The sequence below is a fragment of the Boleophthalmus pectinirostris genome, unplaced genomic scaffold, assembly GCF_026225935.1.
Source record: "Boleophthalmus pectinirostris isolate CB_2022bp ecotype Guang Dong unplaced genomic scaffold, ASM2622593v1 HiC_scaffold_6, whole genome shotgun sequence".
NCBI classification, from domain to species: domain Eukaryota; kingdom Metazoa; phylum Chordata; class Actinopteri; order Gobiiformes; family Gobiidae; genus Boleophthalmus; species Boleophthalmus pectinirostris.
The window spans coordinates 5516756-5534305 of NW_026571447.1; the positions used below are offsets into that span (position 1 = coordinate 5516756).

General features: G+C 38.6%; 1 protein-coding gene across 1 annotated transcript; it reads left to right on the forward strand.

The window, feature by feature from the left end:
• The first annotated feature begins 79 nt into the window (after window positions 1–79).
• On the forward strand, window positions 80–16031 carry herpud2 (HERPUD family member 2). The gene is made up of 10 exons (XM_020939972.2): window positions 80–198; window positions 2563–2977; window positions 3645–3722; window positions 4547–4633; window positions 5313–5446; window positions 5527–5652; window positions 7650–7830; window positions 8522–8676; window positions 10748–10853; window positions 13044–16031. Exons 2-10 carry the CDS (start codon window positions 2831–2833, stop codon window positions 13212–13214), a joined length of 1185 nt encoding a protein of 394 aa, XP_020795631.2. The 5' UTR covers window positions 80–198; window positions 2563–2830; the 3' UTR covers window positions 13215–16031.
• The last annotated feature ends 1519 nt before the right edge of the window (window positions 16032–17550 follow it).

Here is a 17550-nt window from a genome sequence, read left to right on the forward strand (position 1 = left end):
AAAACAAAACAAAACTAACTAACTAACTAATTAACAAAAAAACAAAAAAAAAAAAAAAAAAACATTATCACGTGGCAGGCTTTCGATCAGCTGTTGGCACCCACGTGATGACGTACTGCGCTCACGTTGCTTCCGCTTACACGCCCGACATCAACACAACAAGAGACGGGAAAAGACGACGGCGCCCCAGCGATCCAGGTAATAATATCATGATTAGGCTATTTCGGGATAAAACCAGACAAAATGAGACTTTAGGGCGGAATAACATGCTGTCATCTTGCGAAAAATGTACGTTTCTTATCGTGCAAATCCACCAAAGCTAGTGTTACCGTTAGCCACATGCTACGCTCGGTTTCCCTGTTAAACCAATGGCCAGTACTAGATGAACACAAGCGAGCTAATCTACTCAGTGTGCTTATTAAAACTTTGCTTTGTCACCAGTAAATATCTGTCTTAATCAAGGAATATATTTATAAAATGTGCTTCTACAACCTAGCTTTGGTTCTGTGATAATATGTTTTTTTTTTTTAATGATATGGTTAGTTTATTTATGTATGTATGTATGTATGTTATTATTATTATTATTATTATTATTATTATTATTAGTAGTAGTAGTAGTAGTAGTAGTAGTAGTAGTAGTAGTAGTAGTAGTAGTAGTAGTAGTAGTAGTAGTAGTAGTAGTAGTAGTGTGGTGGTGGTGGTAGTAGTGGTAGTAGTAGTAGCATTTATTTATTTTTATTTTATTTTTATGTTTTTTTTTATTATTTTATATATACGAAGTAATATACAATGGTATAAACAACATTGATTGAGGCTTAAGAATTCATATTCACAGGGCTCAGCATGTTCAATATCTGAATTATGTATTATACAAATGTAGAAAACTAATAAATCCATTCACATTTTATATTTCAAATTCTGTACAAAGTGTTTTTGGTTTCATGGCTTTGGGATTTGTGCAATAATTTTGAGAATTTACATAAGAGGACAAGAGGAACTGAAATACAACAAATATGGGTATGATATTTTGATAGCATTAGATTTTCACTTTTAGTTCAGCACTTTTTTTTTTTTTTTTTTTTTTCCAGAAATATCTTTCTCAAACACACCAAAAAGTACTTGTTTTACATTAAGTTTTAGGTTTGTATCAAGCTTTCTATTCACAAACAAAAAATATGTCATTCCAAAAGATTTGAGTGTATGAGCATTTCAGAAACACATGGGGCATGTCCAAATGGTTGTTGACAGTACATGTGATGCAACTCTGCTCCCATCCACAGTGTAAACATTCCCTTATTTTAAGCAGCTTCTTCAACTGTCACTAAAGATCATGTGGTTTAGGCCTCTATGTTTTATGGGAAAGATGTGGTGAAATGATAAATATGGACTGACATTCTTTCACTTTCGAGTTTGGTGTTGTTTTCTAGTTAAAGGCACTATATTATACTGTTTTCTGATCTATGTTTTAATGTTGTTTCTTCATCACAAAAATAGTTGTGTTTTGTTTCATTAACACGCTTAACAAACAAATCCTGCATATTTAGGATAAGTTCTTCACTCAAAAAAAAAAAAAAACACACACATTGTGATGCTCCAATGGAATTGCAAATACTCTACTGAACTAGAGGTAAATGAGGTAAATGTAGTAGTTCTGTTAACTTGAGAACTACTATGTGACATCACAAGGTGGAATGGCACATGTTGAGCTTTGGAGATGTAGATAGACTAATAATGCAGCCAGGTGTTCCTCAGACATGTGTGAATGAAACAAAACACAGCTTCAGGTCTGTTTTTTTCAGGAGGTAACAACATTATAACATGGATTAAAGCTCAGAGGAGTCCATTTTGAATGATATATGACCTTTTAAAAATTGGTTTTGTTCTGAAAGCAAATCCATGGCATTAGAGTTTTAGTACAGTGTAATCCAAGACTGCATGCATTCTTCTTCTTCCTTTATACAGTCTATGAGTATACAGTAGTTTATGGTTAACCTGTTGATTAAGGAATTGTCATTATATAAATTGATTTCTTCAACATACAAGTAATGATTCTTTCCTAAATTGGATTGTGATTTATTTAGTTTAGTCTTTGTCCAGTCCAGGTTTAATTAGTTTAGTTGGATTATAGTGTTACGTATCTCTTATTTATCCCTCAAGTTATTACAGAAAAACTTTGTGTAAAGAAAAGAAACGATAAAGATTCACTACGTAACCTTTCTGTCTCCATGGAGATGCTATTCATGGGCCATGTTATCTGCAACATTTTGAGAACTTTTTAACATTCAAAGATGCAATATTTTGTTTTAAATTGTTCACTATGGCATGACGTTGCTTTGCCTTTAATGTTCCACAATATGGTATTAAACATATACAACACAACCACCAGACCTATGGAGAGGTGAGCCCATACCCATATTTGAATAATGAATTGTAACTGAATTGACATGACATAGTGAGGAACATTGATTTGCTGGGAAGTAATGGAACCTGCACTAGAAAAATTCCACAGAGCAACTTTAACAGTGTTTTGTTTTTTGTTTTTTTTTCCTATAAACTTTGCAGCTCATAAAACCCAGTAAAAGGAGTGAGACGGGGATGTTGACTTGAGGAGGGACCGTTGAAGGGGACCTGAGGACATGAGGACCTGAGGAAGTTTTACAGGTAGAGTCCTGGTCGGAGTCCTGGTCGGAGTCCTGGTCGGAGTCCTGGTCGGAGTCCTGGTCGGAGTCCTGGTCGGAGTCCTGGTCGGAGTCCTGGTCAGGCCACAGCTGCACTTATAATAGTAGTAGTAGTAGTAGTAGTGGTGGTGGAGGTGGTGGTGTTATGAACCATGGATCCTGGAGCTATGGATGCACCTGTCACCCTGGTTATCAAAGCTCCAAACCAGAAATATGAAGACCAGACCATCAACTGCTTTTTAAACTGGACTGTGGAGAGACTGAAGAGCCACATCTCCAACGTCTATCCCAGCAAACCGGTAATGTGCTCATGTCTGCTTGTCCTATTTTAAGCCTCAAAACTATTATTGACTTTTTAGAGCTTCCAGCCATGTTGTGGTTGTATTTGCAGTGATTCGTGCGTGTTTGAGTGATGTTAAATCACTTATTCTCAATGCATCGTATTGACCATCAAAACCCTTACTTTTTTCTCCAGTTTTATTTTCTTAATCGTTGATGCACACAGGATTTGACAGCACCTCTCAGTCATTTTGGAACAAATGAAAAAAATAAAACACAGCTATCTATAGGAGGGAGCGTTAGCTACACGACTTTGTTATGATGATGTTTATGGCGATGTCAACTCCCATTTGTCACTGGAGTTTTTTAATGCAGAAGTCAGCGGACTTGCTTCCTTTATTAAGTTGTTTTAGAAGAATATTGTGATTTAAAATATGCAAATTACAACATAATGATCCATAGATATCATAGTTTATAACTATATATCAGACACAAACACAATATGTCTTCTTTAAGAAAGAAAAGTGTAAATCATGATTCACAGCCATCTTCTCCTTTTTGCTGCTACACCACGAGTACATACGCATGACATGCATTCTATTTGTAATATTTACTCAATTTTGTAACTTTATTTTATGGTATGATTTCTCTTCCACCTGTCTTGCTTAAATGTATTTTATTTTTCAGTTGTCTAAAGACCAGCGGCTGGTGTATTCAGGGCAGCTTCTTCAGGACCATGTGCAACTCGGAGATGTTCTCAGAAAGGTACTACACACATATATATACATATGTATAAAACAGTACATTTTTAGTCAGACAGTACTTGACTGTAATGCTAGCGTCATAGGTATCTATGGCCATCTTTTCAAACTGATTTATTTGTAGCCTTCTGACATAGTTTTATATTATAGAGTAGACAATAGATTCAAATTCCTATTCAAAAGTATCATATTTTCAAATCATCTTTTACAATTTTGCTGATGCTTTAATACATTGCCAACCTCTGATCGTAGTGTGGCACTCTCGCTGCACAGAGGCTGAAGCAGCTACAGAGGGTCACCAACACTGCACAGGACATTATTGACTGCCCTCTGCCTTCCATAACCATGTTATACAACTCCTGCTGTCTCAGCAGAGTGAGGAAAATCATTAAAGACAATACACACCCTGGATTCCACCTGTTCAACCTGTTGCCTTCTGGCAGGTGCATCAGGTCAATTCCAGCTAAGACCAACAGACTCAGGGACAGCTTGTTCCCCAAAGCTGTCACCATACTGAATGAGAACTGTTAATTTGTTTTATTTATTTGCTTCATTCTTGCACTTTGACAGAGCAGCTCTGAATTTCATTATTTGTATAATGACAATACAGGCTTTCTGTTCTGTTCTACTGTAGTCAGTGTGAGGCCACAGTATAAAGCACACAGACCAGTCAGTGGAACAAAAGCCAAACAAAGGCATTCTGGATGCTTTTGCCTCAGCTGCTCCTGACTGGTTTTGTTTTCTTTTGTTTTTGTTCTCTCTCCTGATTCCTGTCTCCGCTCCTGTCTGCTCCTGCCTCTGTCTGCTCTTGTCGTGTTGGCGCCACAGCAGGATGAATACCACATGATGCACCTGGTGTGTGCATCTCACAGCCCCCCGAGCTCCCCCCAGGCCCACTCCGATCCCTCTGCCAGTGTGAGTATCATTTCCCATAATCCTTCATGACTGTAAACTTATTTAAAGGTGCACTATGGAACTTTTCTGGTGGGTGGTCCCCAACTTAAATGAGAAAACCATCACAACTAACAGCCTGAGGGTGGCGCTGAAAGCTCTGAATGATGCTGGCTGTGATTCATAGAACCTTGGTTACATTTGTAACTCTCATAGAAAAGAGACTTAAAGGTGCATTGTGCAAATTTTCTGGTGAAGAGTCCGTCACCTGCTTATTTCTATGAATATGTATGAACACTGCCTGGAATATTTCACAGTATGGCATTAAATAGCTCTACCTTACATTTATTCAGTTACAGCTCAAAAATACCAAGAGCAAGATCGCCTTTTCACAAATCTGACCTGTAACTTGGTCTGATTTTGTCTCTATGAACATAAAAAGGTTTAATACCATACTGTGAAATACTCCAGACAAAGCAATAACATCTCCACGGAGAAAAGCATGACGGACACTCTACCAGAAAAGTTACAAAGTGCACCTTTAATTGGGACTAAACCGAGACCCAAATGTGGACTAGATCATCACTAAACCAGGACTAGAACAGGACTCAACAAAGAGAAGATCAGGACTAAACTAAGCACAACCCAGAACTAGTGTAAATAAACCCTCAGTTTTTATACTTTTTTTTTTTTTTTCTCTCAGAGCTCAGACAGTTCAAGCTCCTCCTCCTCTGCGTCCTCGCCCAATCAGGACACACCTTCTTCCTCTGAGGTTACTGATGGTCTGAGATATCGAGGAGGCCTGCCCCAGTACAATGCTCCTGGTGTCCCACAATGGTATGACCTTTTTAAACAAAACCGAAATAACTGTTTTTTCTTCTGAATTCTAAGTAAAAGCGGTGCCTCTTCTTCCACAGGCCTGGAGGTCCACAGGTCCCTCTGCAGGGTGCCCTGCCCGGGAACATGCCCCCTCACCCGGCCTACGTACCCATGCAGGTGCTGTGGTGGCAACAGATGTATGCACGGCACTATTACATGCAATAGTAAGTGCTCGTCTAGTTATTCAGATGTTTTTCTTTTTATGTACAAGCATTGTTGAAAATACATACTGTTAATTCCAGACTTTAAGCCCCTTCTTTTTTTCTCACACTTTGAACCCTGCGGCTTATAAAATGATGTGGTTAATATATGGATGGATTCTTTGTTTGGCACATTGTCCATTCATATGTACGGTCTATGGTTTAGCAACACAGCGGATATGAGCAGTGTGAGTGTAGAAAACACCGCTGTCTGTGCGGTTACACATGGATCTAGGGTTAACATGAAGTTGCTACACGAGCTAGTGATATTGTCAGTGCACTCAAATAGTTTATCATGTGATCAAATAAGTTATGATGCTAAATGAACATTAGTGAGGGGGACACGTCTTACCCATGTGTGTAAATGACGAGAAGAAACGTCTCAAAATTCAGTAGCCGGACATCCACTCATACCTGATTGATAGAACTAGCCCCACCCCTGAGAGAGTCTGAAATCTGCTGAAATCCTCCAGGACACTGACATGATACAGACAGGACATAGACTCTTGCAGGAAACATGCGCCGAGGAAGATTCTAGTTGGATTGTGTTTTGAACAATTATTTTGCGCTTCATACACACACCCTCCTCATGAAAAACACACAAAAAAATGCAGATGATGCAGCTTTTAACGGCGACTGATGTGGCTATAGAAGGAAACACAGCCGCTGCATGTGAGCTCAGCATCAATGAGTCGATGGTGAGATTTTGGCGACAGCAGCTTAACGAACTGACTCAATGCAAAATGACGACAAAAGCTTTGAGAGTTAATAAAAGCAGACCGCCCCAACTTAATAACTTTCTTGAAGATGTGGACACCTGTGGCTTATATTCAGATATGGCCTATATATGTACAATGTAAAAATTTTGTTCAAATTTAGTTGATATTCAGCTTATATTCAGGTCAGGTCAGGTCAGTCAGTCAGGATTTTACAGTATGGCAATATCCCTTGGTAGGTAGTGGGGATGGTACAAGATCTCGTGCCGCACAATCTCGCGAGACAAAATTGCCACAAGATCGTGCACACATAGGGTAGCCACGAGGTCTTAAAAGTCTTAAAAAGGTCTTAAATTTCATGTTCCTAAATTAAGGTCTTAAAAAGTCTTAAATTTTGTTGTCCAAGTCTTATTTTTTTCACAAAGGTCTTAAATTTCATTAGCCTGTAAACTCAACCAGGCTGCAGTGCAACGTTAAATGGAGGAGCAACAACAACAACAACGTGAAATCATGTAACGTGAATGAATGTCTAATTTGGAGTATGTAGAGGAAAACAGTGGATGGATCATGGGATCATGGGGAAGTGTCGGTTTAATCCACAGTGGCTCTTAGATTCTAGATGCAGTAGTTGGTTGGTCATTATTCAATAATGGGTGCGATGTTGGTCGATTTTCATTTAAGTGGTCTTAAAAAGGTCTTAAAAAGGTCTTAAATTTGAGGTAGTCAAACCTGGGGATACCCTGACACAAGAGAAAAACAATCTTGTGAGATTTTTTACCATGTGTTTACATTTAGATTGTACAAAAAAGGGCTGAGTTGGTGACTTACATCTCTTACAGGTCCAAAAAGCAGTACTAGAATGGAAACAAAACTATGAAATGAAATAAATAACAAAATTATGAGGACCTTCCATTAAAAGCTTTTTTCCATGGAAATGCTAATGCTTTGTCTCGACTGTTTCACAGTGTGGCATTAAACCTTTTTATCTTAATGGGGACCAAACTAAACCAAATTACAGGTCAGATCTGTGGAGAGGCAATGCTGCTCACAGTTAGTCACTTTTGAGCTATAAAACCACCTGTAACTGAATAAATATAAGGTAGAGCTGTTTAATATCATACTCTGTAACATTCCAGGCAGAGCAATGACATATCCACAGAAACAAGCAGGTGACGGACCCCCAACTGAAAAGTTACACAATGAACCTTTTAGTAACTTTTTGTTTTGTTCTTTCGCTTTTTCCAGTCAAGCCGCTGTAGCTGCCTCTCAGTCTCCCGGTTCCTCAGCTCCCTCCGCCCCGTCCTCCACCCCCCCTCAGCCTGACCCGCCTGTGCAGCCTCCTCTGGGACCCAACCCGCTGCCCGAACCCCCTCCGCCCGTCAACCCCAACTTCCAAGTGAACCCCAACATCCAGATGAACGCACAGGTAGGCACGGTACAATATTAGACTTAGACAAACTTTATTGATCCACAAGGGAAATTTTTTGGACACAGTAGCTCACAGCATATTATAATAACAAAGAGAAATTGTATAATAAATAATAATAAATACCAAGAGACTGCTGTCAATGAACACAATTATATTAATGTATATACAAGTCAAAATAAAACTGAAAACTAAGTAACAAAAATATCTCACCTATATACTTACAAGAGGTCATCAGGGTTATCTGTTCCATAAGGGTGAGTTGTTGTACAGTTGTAGGGAGTATTATCTGTTACATAAGGGTGCCTTGTTGTACAGTATATGCAGTAGGGAGTATTATCTGTTTGTAGGGAGTATTATCTGTCAGATAAGGGTAAGTTGTACAGATGTAGAGAGTATTATCTGTTTGTAGGGATTATTATCTGTTACATCAGGGTGAGTTGTACAGTTGTAGGGAGTATTATCTGTTCCATAAGGGGGAGTTGTTGTACAGTTGTGGGGAGTATTATTTATGCATATGATGAATTATAGTTTTAATATAATAAGTTCCATATTTAAATGGTTATAATATTGTACTTTGTTCTAAGTGAAACCAACAATGATCTAGAAGAAAACATGGATAAGTAGTTTTTTTCTACACTTTCTGATGATATGGCGATTATAATGTTAATTGTCCCATCCCTTCGCGCAGGGAGGGGCGGTGCTTAACGAAGACGAGCTGAACCGTGACTGGCTGGACTGGCTGTACACGGTGTCCAGGGCCGCAGTATTGCTCAGTATAGTGTACTTCTACTCATCCTTCAGTCGCTTCGTCATGGTGCTGGGGGCCATGCTTCTCGTCTACCTGTGAGTATATATGAGCAAGGCAAGGCACATTTATGTGTATAGCACAGTTCTTACAAAAAGTCATTCAAAGTAGTATTTACAGAATAAGAAATACTTTAAAATCACAATGCAAACAAATCAAAACTGTATTTTTCAGGCTATAAGTCGCACCAGCCAAAAAATGCATAATGAAGAAGAAAAAAACACAAGTCGTACTTTTTGGGGGAAATTTATTTTATAAAATCAGAGACCAGGAACCAACATTTCATCTTAAAAGTCACGTTCTAGTAATAACAATAGAAGAGAGAACAACAGACTGTTAACGTCACATATGAACAGTTCTTCAGATAAACTATAACATAAACAACAGAACAGAACAGTTTACCAAACTCTCCATCTCACTCCAAATCACTAAATCCATTCAATTCTTCATCGTCGGTGTCACTTCTGAGCAACTCCACGACCTCCGGAGGTAAACGGAGCGTTGCTTCCTCTTCTGCGTAGCTGTTGTCAGACTCGGCATCAGTTCCAGTTAGAATTATTCCGGCCTTTCTGAATCCTGACAGGATCCAGTGATTTCCAGGAAAGTTACATGGTGCTGTGACGCTGTGTTTTCCATCCCCGCTTTCCACCAGTCCCTCACAAGTTTCTCACTCACTCCAAACTTTCTTTCTGCTGCTCAATTACCGTTTTCGGTATTTCACTACTTGCAGCAGGACAACAGCTTTTTCTGCAGGAGACATGCGCTGTAGAGTGAAGTGACAGTGGTACAAGAGTAATAGAAGCAGCAGATACTGACACACACGACTAGAGCCTCTCGCGGCTTCAGTGTGAACATTTTATATATTTTATATTTAACTGTCATATGCAGCTAAACAGAAATGTTTTGAGCCTGGATTTAAACAGAGTCAGAGTAGAGTGTGTCTCACATGTTCAGACTGTTCCAGGTTTGAGCTGCATGAATCTGAAACTCTGACTCTCCGTGTTTAGTCCTGATTCTGGACACTCTGGTCGGTCCCTGAGTTCCTCAGAGTGCAGATGGTTCATATGACACTAACATGTCACAGATGGACTTTGGTGCTCAGCCATGGGGAGACTTGTACATGCAGAGCTGCTTTAAAGTCTCTGAGCCACAGGAAACCAGTGCAGAGACCTGAGTACAGGACGCATGTGCTCGTACTTCTTGGTTCGAGCAAGGACCCAAACTGCAGCGTTCTGGATGTTCTGCAGTGTCTCACAGCTCGTTTGGAGAGGCCAGTGAGAGACCATTACAGAATCTAACCTACTGGAGACAAACGCATGGATAAGTCTCTCTAAGTCTGATTTAGACAGTATATCTTTGATTTCTGACATGTTTTTAGATGGTAAAAGGCTGCAGATGTTATTGATTTGATGTCGCTGTTAAAGTTCAAGTCTGAGTCCATTATTAGCCCTAGATTTCTAGCCTAACTTGGTTTCAGGGTGAGAGACTGTAGGTGACTGCTGACACTGTCTCTTTGTTTCTGTGGACCAAATACTATGACTTCAGTCTTATCTGAGTTTAGCTGGAGAACGTTGTTTTGAAAGTCAGGTGATTATATTGGTATATTTTCAAATTCTAGACTCAAGACCTCACTGTATTGCAGCACAAATCTGAAATTTTACCAGTATTTATTTTGCTTAGGAGTAGTTCACGTCGTCGTTGTTCTCCTTTACGTTTTCGTCTTTCTTACCTTGATAATTGTGGATAAATTCTTCATGGACAGAATATGTCTTTTATCCACCTTATTGGATGAAGAGTTGGTGATGGGGCATATTTATGAAGCTGGTGGAAAATACACAAGACATTTCTACAGATATTTTGGCATAGAAAGGCATTAATTAAGTGACATTTACCCTATATCGCGACACTTTCAGCCGTTGCGAAAAAGGTCTATTACCAACAGAGCTCAAAAGAAGTCGTCATCCACCTGTTTCCAAACGTTTGCTGGTTTTGTGACGTAAGCGTGAATAGAGCCCTTTGCATAATATATAAGATCTTTGAGGTATTAAATATAACTTTTAACTTTTTTGTTTTTAAGTGTACAAGTAAAGTGTGTGTTTTCCATCGCAGGCATCAGGAGGGTTGGTTTCCCTTCAGACCTGAACAGCAGCAGGTGAGAGGAGAGCGAGGGGCAGCCCAAGAGGAGGCCCACAGACAACAGGATATGCAGGAAATGGTACTTATTATACCACAGAATTTTATTTTTGGATATTTTCATTTGAGCAAACATATAAAAAAGACTGGTAGTTTTTTCAATTTTTTTCCTAATGTTTAAAAGTGCATTGTGTAACTTTTCTAGTGGAGGGTCCGTCAGATGCATTCCTCCATGAAATCTTATTAGTTTGTCTGGAATGTTTCACAGTATGGTATTAAACCTTTTTATCTTCACGGGGACCAAACCAGACCAAGTTACAGGTCAGATCTGTGGAAAGGCAACACCGCTCACAGTCAGAATGCCTGTTTTTCTAGTTATTTTTGAGCTCTAAAACCACCTGTAATTTCATAAATGCAAGGTAGAGCTGTTTAATGTCCTACTGTGGAACATTCCAGGCAGAGCAATGATGTATCCATAGAAACAAGCAGTAGGGATGTAACAATAACTGAAATAGCGTGATGTCGTTTCGTCAAAAGTGTCACAATAATATCGAATCACAAGTTCCTTTGCTGAAGTGCATTGTTTTATAGTAGTAACAGCTTATAAACATCGGGAACTACATATCCCATGATTCATTTCAGTGCAGACATGAGGAAATATGTTTTTTACTTGAATTCTTGGGATTATGACGGAAATAATTCACACCAAAATCTTGTCAAGGTATTTTAAAAGCAAAAAAGTGTCCTATCTACTATTATATTAGTCTCTTCAAAATATCACAGTAAATAACGTACGGTGAGATGTATATTGTGATAATATCGTACCGAGAGATTTGAATATCGTTACATCCCTAACAAGAAGGTGACGGACCCTCCACCAGAAAGGTTACACAGTGCACCTTTAAAGTAGAAATAAGAGTCAAAGAACAAAAAACACTTTTATTTTAGCCTTTTTTTTTTTTTTTTTTTCTAAAATGGCTTTAATCTATGGTTAAATAAATCACACTGCAATGTACTCTAAACTTACAATCCATGTTTAGTGCTCTCACTGAACTTTAAAGGGCCCATGTTACTCTATTTTCTGATCTATGTTCTAATGTTGTTTCCTCATCACAAACAGACCGGTACTTGGAGTTGTGTTTTGTTTCATTCACACAAGTTTAACACACAAGCCCTGCAGATTTAGGCCGAGTTCTTCTCTCAAACTGAAAATGCTCTTCTCCACCTTGCGATACCATGTGGTAATACGAGAAGTGCTCCACTGTGTTTTTAAACCACATACATCACCACTAGAATCATTTAGATTTTTCCTTATAACAAGCAAATAGTGTTTAAGTCTATTAAAGGTAATTGAACCTTGCCAGCAGGTGGAAAAGTACCTAAGCTCCACCAAAAATGACCCGTGGGAGCTGATTTTCAAAAATTCTGTTTGAAATGCAGGAAGTTAATAATAGATGTTTTTATTACTTTAAACTAATCAGAATATGTTTCTCTGGTAAAAACTTTATCATCATCTAACTATGCCCACATGGGAAACCGAGGCTCCAAAGAAGGGGCCAAAAAGGTCAAATCTGTCCACATGAAAGCTCAGAAAAGTGAGGTTGTTGTCAGAAATGGTCATTCTCTCAAATATTCAGGTTCAGCAGTTAGTTTGTAAATATCTGCTCGGAGTAAATAGATCTTGGACCTCAAAAATTGAAAAAATAAAAAAGAGTGGCAACCAAATTTGATATTTTGCGGGCCCACAGCACCCCCCTTTGACAAAAGATTTAGAATCTATGACCAAGAACCTACAATAATACAAATCTTCAGCTTCCTAGCTCTATTTTTTATGAAGTTATGGTCTCTCAACCATGCTTATAAATTAAAGATTCCAAAAAACTGAGCATGGCCCCAAATTTTCAATGGGCCATAACTCAGGAACGAATCAAGGGATTGAGCTAAAATTTGGGATTCTTTTATTTGGTAATTTTAGATAAAAAATAAAAAAATTTAAAATCAGCCAAATCTGTGATGGCTCATAGGGGAGATTCCTTGAAAACGGCTGATTTCATATGGACTGACGCCAGAGCATTTTGAGCTTTGGAGATCTGTGGTAGACAGACTAATAATGAACCATTACACAAACACATGTGAATGAAACAAAACCCAACTCCAGTTTTTTGAGGAGGTAACAATATTATAACATGTCCATAATCTCACAAGAGTCTATTTTGCGTAATATAGGACCTTTAATGAACCCTGAACCTAACTCATTTGTGTGCCTCTCCAGGAGCGCTTGATGGACGAAGGTCTGGAGGAGGACGACGCAGAGGAGCCCTCGGAGCGAGATCGGGCCCGCGCCGCCGCACCTGAACCTGGTTTCCTCACCACCGCCTGGGCCTTCATCAGCACTTTCTTCACCTCCCTCATTCCCGAAGGCCGCGCCCAACCTGGAAACTAGGCACCCCCCTCCGAAGCAGCTCCAGATCGGCACCAAACTGAACTTTTACCGGTGGACTGCCGTTGACGAGCAGCACTGGATTACAGCGTAATTAACTAAGATTAAAGAGGGGGTATCCAACATTCAAGTGTGTGATCGGTTTAAGGGAAAATGACTATAATGAAATATATACACTGCAGGAAAGGAATATCTGGCCTGGGTTAAAAAGACTTGAATTGAATTTGAGTAGTTTTGACTGGTTTAAAGGAGACAGATTCTGTAAAATAGACAGTTTTTTATCACATTATAGTTGTTTTCCTTTCTCATTTACCCTCTCCAAGTTGTATTTAGAGCTGGGTTGTCAAAGGTATCGAAAATCAAATTTGTACTAAAAGCAGTGTCGAAAATAGATACCATATTTTTTGGACTATAAGTTGCTCTGGAGTATAAGTCGCACCAACCAAAAAATGCGTAATGAAAAAGAAAAAAACATAAGTCACATGGGACTATAAATCGCACTTTTTGGGGTAAATTTATTTTATAAAATCAGAGACCAGGAACTGACATTTCATCTTGAAAGTCAAGTTCTAGTAATAACAACAGAAGAGAGAACAACAGACTGTTAACATCACATATGAACAGTTCTTCAGATAAACTATAACATAAACAACAGAACAGGACAAGTTTATCAAACTCTCCATCTCACTCCAAATCACTAAATCCATTCAATTCTTCATCCTCAGTGTCACTTCTGAGTAACTCCCTGACCTTCGGAGGTAAACAGAGCGCCGCTTCCTCTTCAGTTCCAGTTAGAATTATTCCAGCCTTTCTGAATCCCGACAGGATAGTTTCAGTTGTCTTTATGTTTGTTTAAATTTTAAATTGTCAGTGATAGAGAAGTAATGGTGCGATCGACTGACACGATACAGACAGGACAGTGGCTCTTCGTCTTTCTTCTGCTGCCGACATAGTAGAAAGCGAAGTCACAGTGGTACAGGAGTATTAGAAGGAGCAGATACTTACACACGAGCCTAGAGCGCCCTCTCATGGCAGTCAGTGTGAAAATTTTAATTAAGAGCGTATAGACTAGTATACACCCATGGACCACTATGGAACCTACCTGCACCACTGAGGGATGACACACATACTGTATAAAACCACATGAGAATAGAAAAGAAAATACTACGATTTAATGTTGAAAATCACATTATTTTGTCTAAAGAAATAATTTTTATGTTTTTTTATTACCATCATGGTCTCGGAATCGGTATTGAGTATCGAGTCTATTCCTTAGCATTGAAATTGAGCTTGAAATTTTAGTATCCTGACTAAACCAATTTATAAGAGACGCCACTCTCTTACCCCGATACACGCCCACTGCTTTTTACTTTTTTTTGTTTGTTTTTTAATTAATCCGTAATACACATATAATCCCTCAGTGTGGCATTGCATTTTAGCTCAAATAAACAAACAAATCCACGGCTTGCTCTCACAATTTGCAGCGATCCATAAGTGGGGCAACAGAATGCAGCTCTGTGTTGTGATATAACGTAAAGGGGCAGACTTTTATCTTTTTAAAGTCATTTTAGACAAAGATTGCTGTTTTCGCTTGAATTATTTCTCATTAAAATGCCCAAAATATATGTTTATGACTGAAGTGCGTCATAGACTATTAGACCAAAGCACAGTATGTATCTTTAAAGGTGCACTGTGTAACTTTTTGGTTGAGGGTCCGTCACCTGCTTGTGGATATGTTATTGCTCTGCCTGGAATCGAAATCCACATTTTACAAACAAAGCAGTTTCCAAAGTGCTGCAGAGAGATCATAAATTGGAGACAACAAAAAGGTAAATTGCCAAAATGTGGTCATACCAGTCCTAAAACAATAGAAAAGCAAAACGATAAAAATCATAAAATAGCAGTAAATAAGTCAAATAAATAAAAGACTCAGAGGACCACACAACTCACGCGGTGTTGGAATGTTCCACAGTATGACATTAAACAGCTCTACCTTACATTTATTCAATTACAGGTGGTTTTAGAGCTCAAAAATATCACCTCTCCACAGATCTGACCTGTAACTTAGTCTGGTTTGTTCTCCATGAAGATAGAAAGGTTTAATGCCATAGTGTGAAACATTCCAGACCAAGCAACAACATCTCCAGGGAGAAAAGTATTTTGACGGACCCTCCACCAGAAAAGTTACACAATGCGGCTTTAATTGCTTTTATGATATGTATGATTATGGTTTTAAGATAATTTAGATAGATATATTAGGCAATTAAGAGGCAACCCCGCTCATGCCTGTTTTTTAAGGTATTTTTAGGTATTTTTGAGCTATAAAACCGTCTGTAATTGAATAAATGTAAGGTAGAGCTGTTTAATGTCACACTGCGGAACATTCCAAGCAGAGCAAATGCAAATGCAGGTGACAAAATGCACCACTCAAAACTACTCAAATCCAAAACTGAAGTGATTTTAACTAATGTAGATATTCCTTTTATTTGTTGTGCAGAGATAGTTTTTTATTTCTATTTTTGATCCTGATTTTTTGTCATTCGGAGTGGCAAAAGAGAGAACTGTCTTCCATACAAAGCTGTGATGTTTGGTGAAGGTGGTGAAGGTTATATGTACAGAAACACGAACATATACAGGAGTACTAACCGTAAAACACTTTGTAAAATAAGGGGTCTGTAAGTATTTCCCAATGATATTTTTGAGCTCTTTAAGCACATTCTGTATTTAAACGTGACCTATTTACACATATGATTATATTGCATCTATCATTTCTAAATATGAATTATGCTTTTTGGAATAAAAAAAAGCTTGTTTTAACAACTTGTGGGTTTTTGGTGCTTTTAGAAATGTCCAGCAGAGGGCAGCAGATAAACGTGAGTCTAGTTTAGTGCAGTCTGTTTTTGTTTTGTCAAGACGTCTGCCCAGAATGTGGTGAGTGATCGGTGATAGTCACAGGGACCAGTGGCACAGACTGGCAGCCTAGTTGGCATCAGTCTACCCCACGGCAGCTGGAGTGAATGAATAATGCAATGTTAACTCAGTGGTGACTGAAGTACTCAATTTTGTAAAGTAAAAGTACAGATACTGGAGTAAAAGATTGATGGGTTAAGTAAAAGTGTCATGGTATACAAATATAATATGAAAAAATTGACTTAAAAGAATTAAAGTATTTGTTTAAAAAAAAATTAATAAATTAAGGGTAAAAGTAAAAGTATTTTGCAGATATTTTTAGAACAATTTCCATATGAAATGTAGTAATTCTGATAAAGAATTTAGCTGATTTTAAGTGAATCAATTGATTTCTGAATTTTTCTAGCTGTTTTTATGTATTTGGTTTGCTCAAAGTTTGGACATTAACTCAAATGAAATGTGCTAAAAAGAAGTCTGAGCCATTTCAGCAGGTCTCAAACCATAAAGAAAAGTACATCTTACTTTTCAGTCCAGTCCTAAAATGCAGTGGAGTGGGAAGTACAGATAACTGCTCCCAAAGGTATTGAAATAAAATAAAATAAAAATAATAAAAAATGTCTGTCCATCCATCAATTTTTTCCCCCCACTTATCCAGGGCTGGGTCACGAGGGCAACACTCTAAGCAGGGGCTCCCAGACTTCCTTCACCCCAGACACATCTTTCAGCTCCTCCGGGGGACCTTGAGGTGTTCCCAGGCCAACTGAGAGACATAGTCCCTCCAGGGTGTTCTGGGTCTTCCCCGGAGCCTCTTCCCAGTGGAACATGCCCGGAAAACCTCCTGAGGAAGGCGCCCACAGAACATACACCTGAGCCACCTCAAATACTCCTCTTGACATGGAGGAGCAGCGACTCTACTCCGAGCTCCTCCCGTGCGACCAAGCTCCTCACCGTATCTCTAAGGGAGCGCCCAGCCACCCTGCAGAAGAAACTCATTTGGACCATTTGTATCCGGGCTATGGTCAAAAATAAAAAGTGTCCACTGTAAAATGTACTTAAGTAAAATACAGAAATGTAAAAATTGTACTTAAGTATTGTACTTTTACTTTCATACTCTGTTACCTTCCACCACTGTGTAAGCTGCTTTGGATATCTTGAAAGGGGCAATACAAATCAAATGTATTTTAATTTATTATTAGTCCGTTGGTATTGTACAGTTAAAGATGCATTGTGTAACTTTTCTGGTGGAGGCCCTTCGAATGCTTTTCTCCATGGAGACGTTATCACTTTTTCTCAAATGTTTCAGTTTGGTATTAAACCTTTCTATTTTCATGGAGTCCAAACCAGACCAATTTACAGGTCAGATCTTTGGAGAGGCGATCCCGCTCACAGTCAGAATGTCTGTTTTTCTAGGTATTTTTGAGCTATAAAA

Excerpts from the sequence above, each read along its gene's own strand:
- herpud2 (XM_020939972.2), top strand. The coding sequence starts at position 2,831 with ATGGATCCTGGAGCTATGGATGCACCTGTCACCCTGGTTATCAAAGCT. Across the intron at positions 5,653-7,649 it reads CGGCACTATTACATGCAATA|TCAAGCCGCTGTAGCTGCCT; the intron begins GTAAGTGCTCGT and ends CGCTTTTTCCAG. Across the intron at positions 7,831-8,521 it reads ACATCCAGATGAACGCACAG|GGAGGGGCGGTGCTTAACGA; the intron begins GTAGGCACGGTA and ends CCCTTCGCGCAG.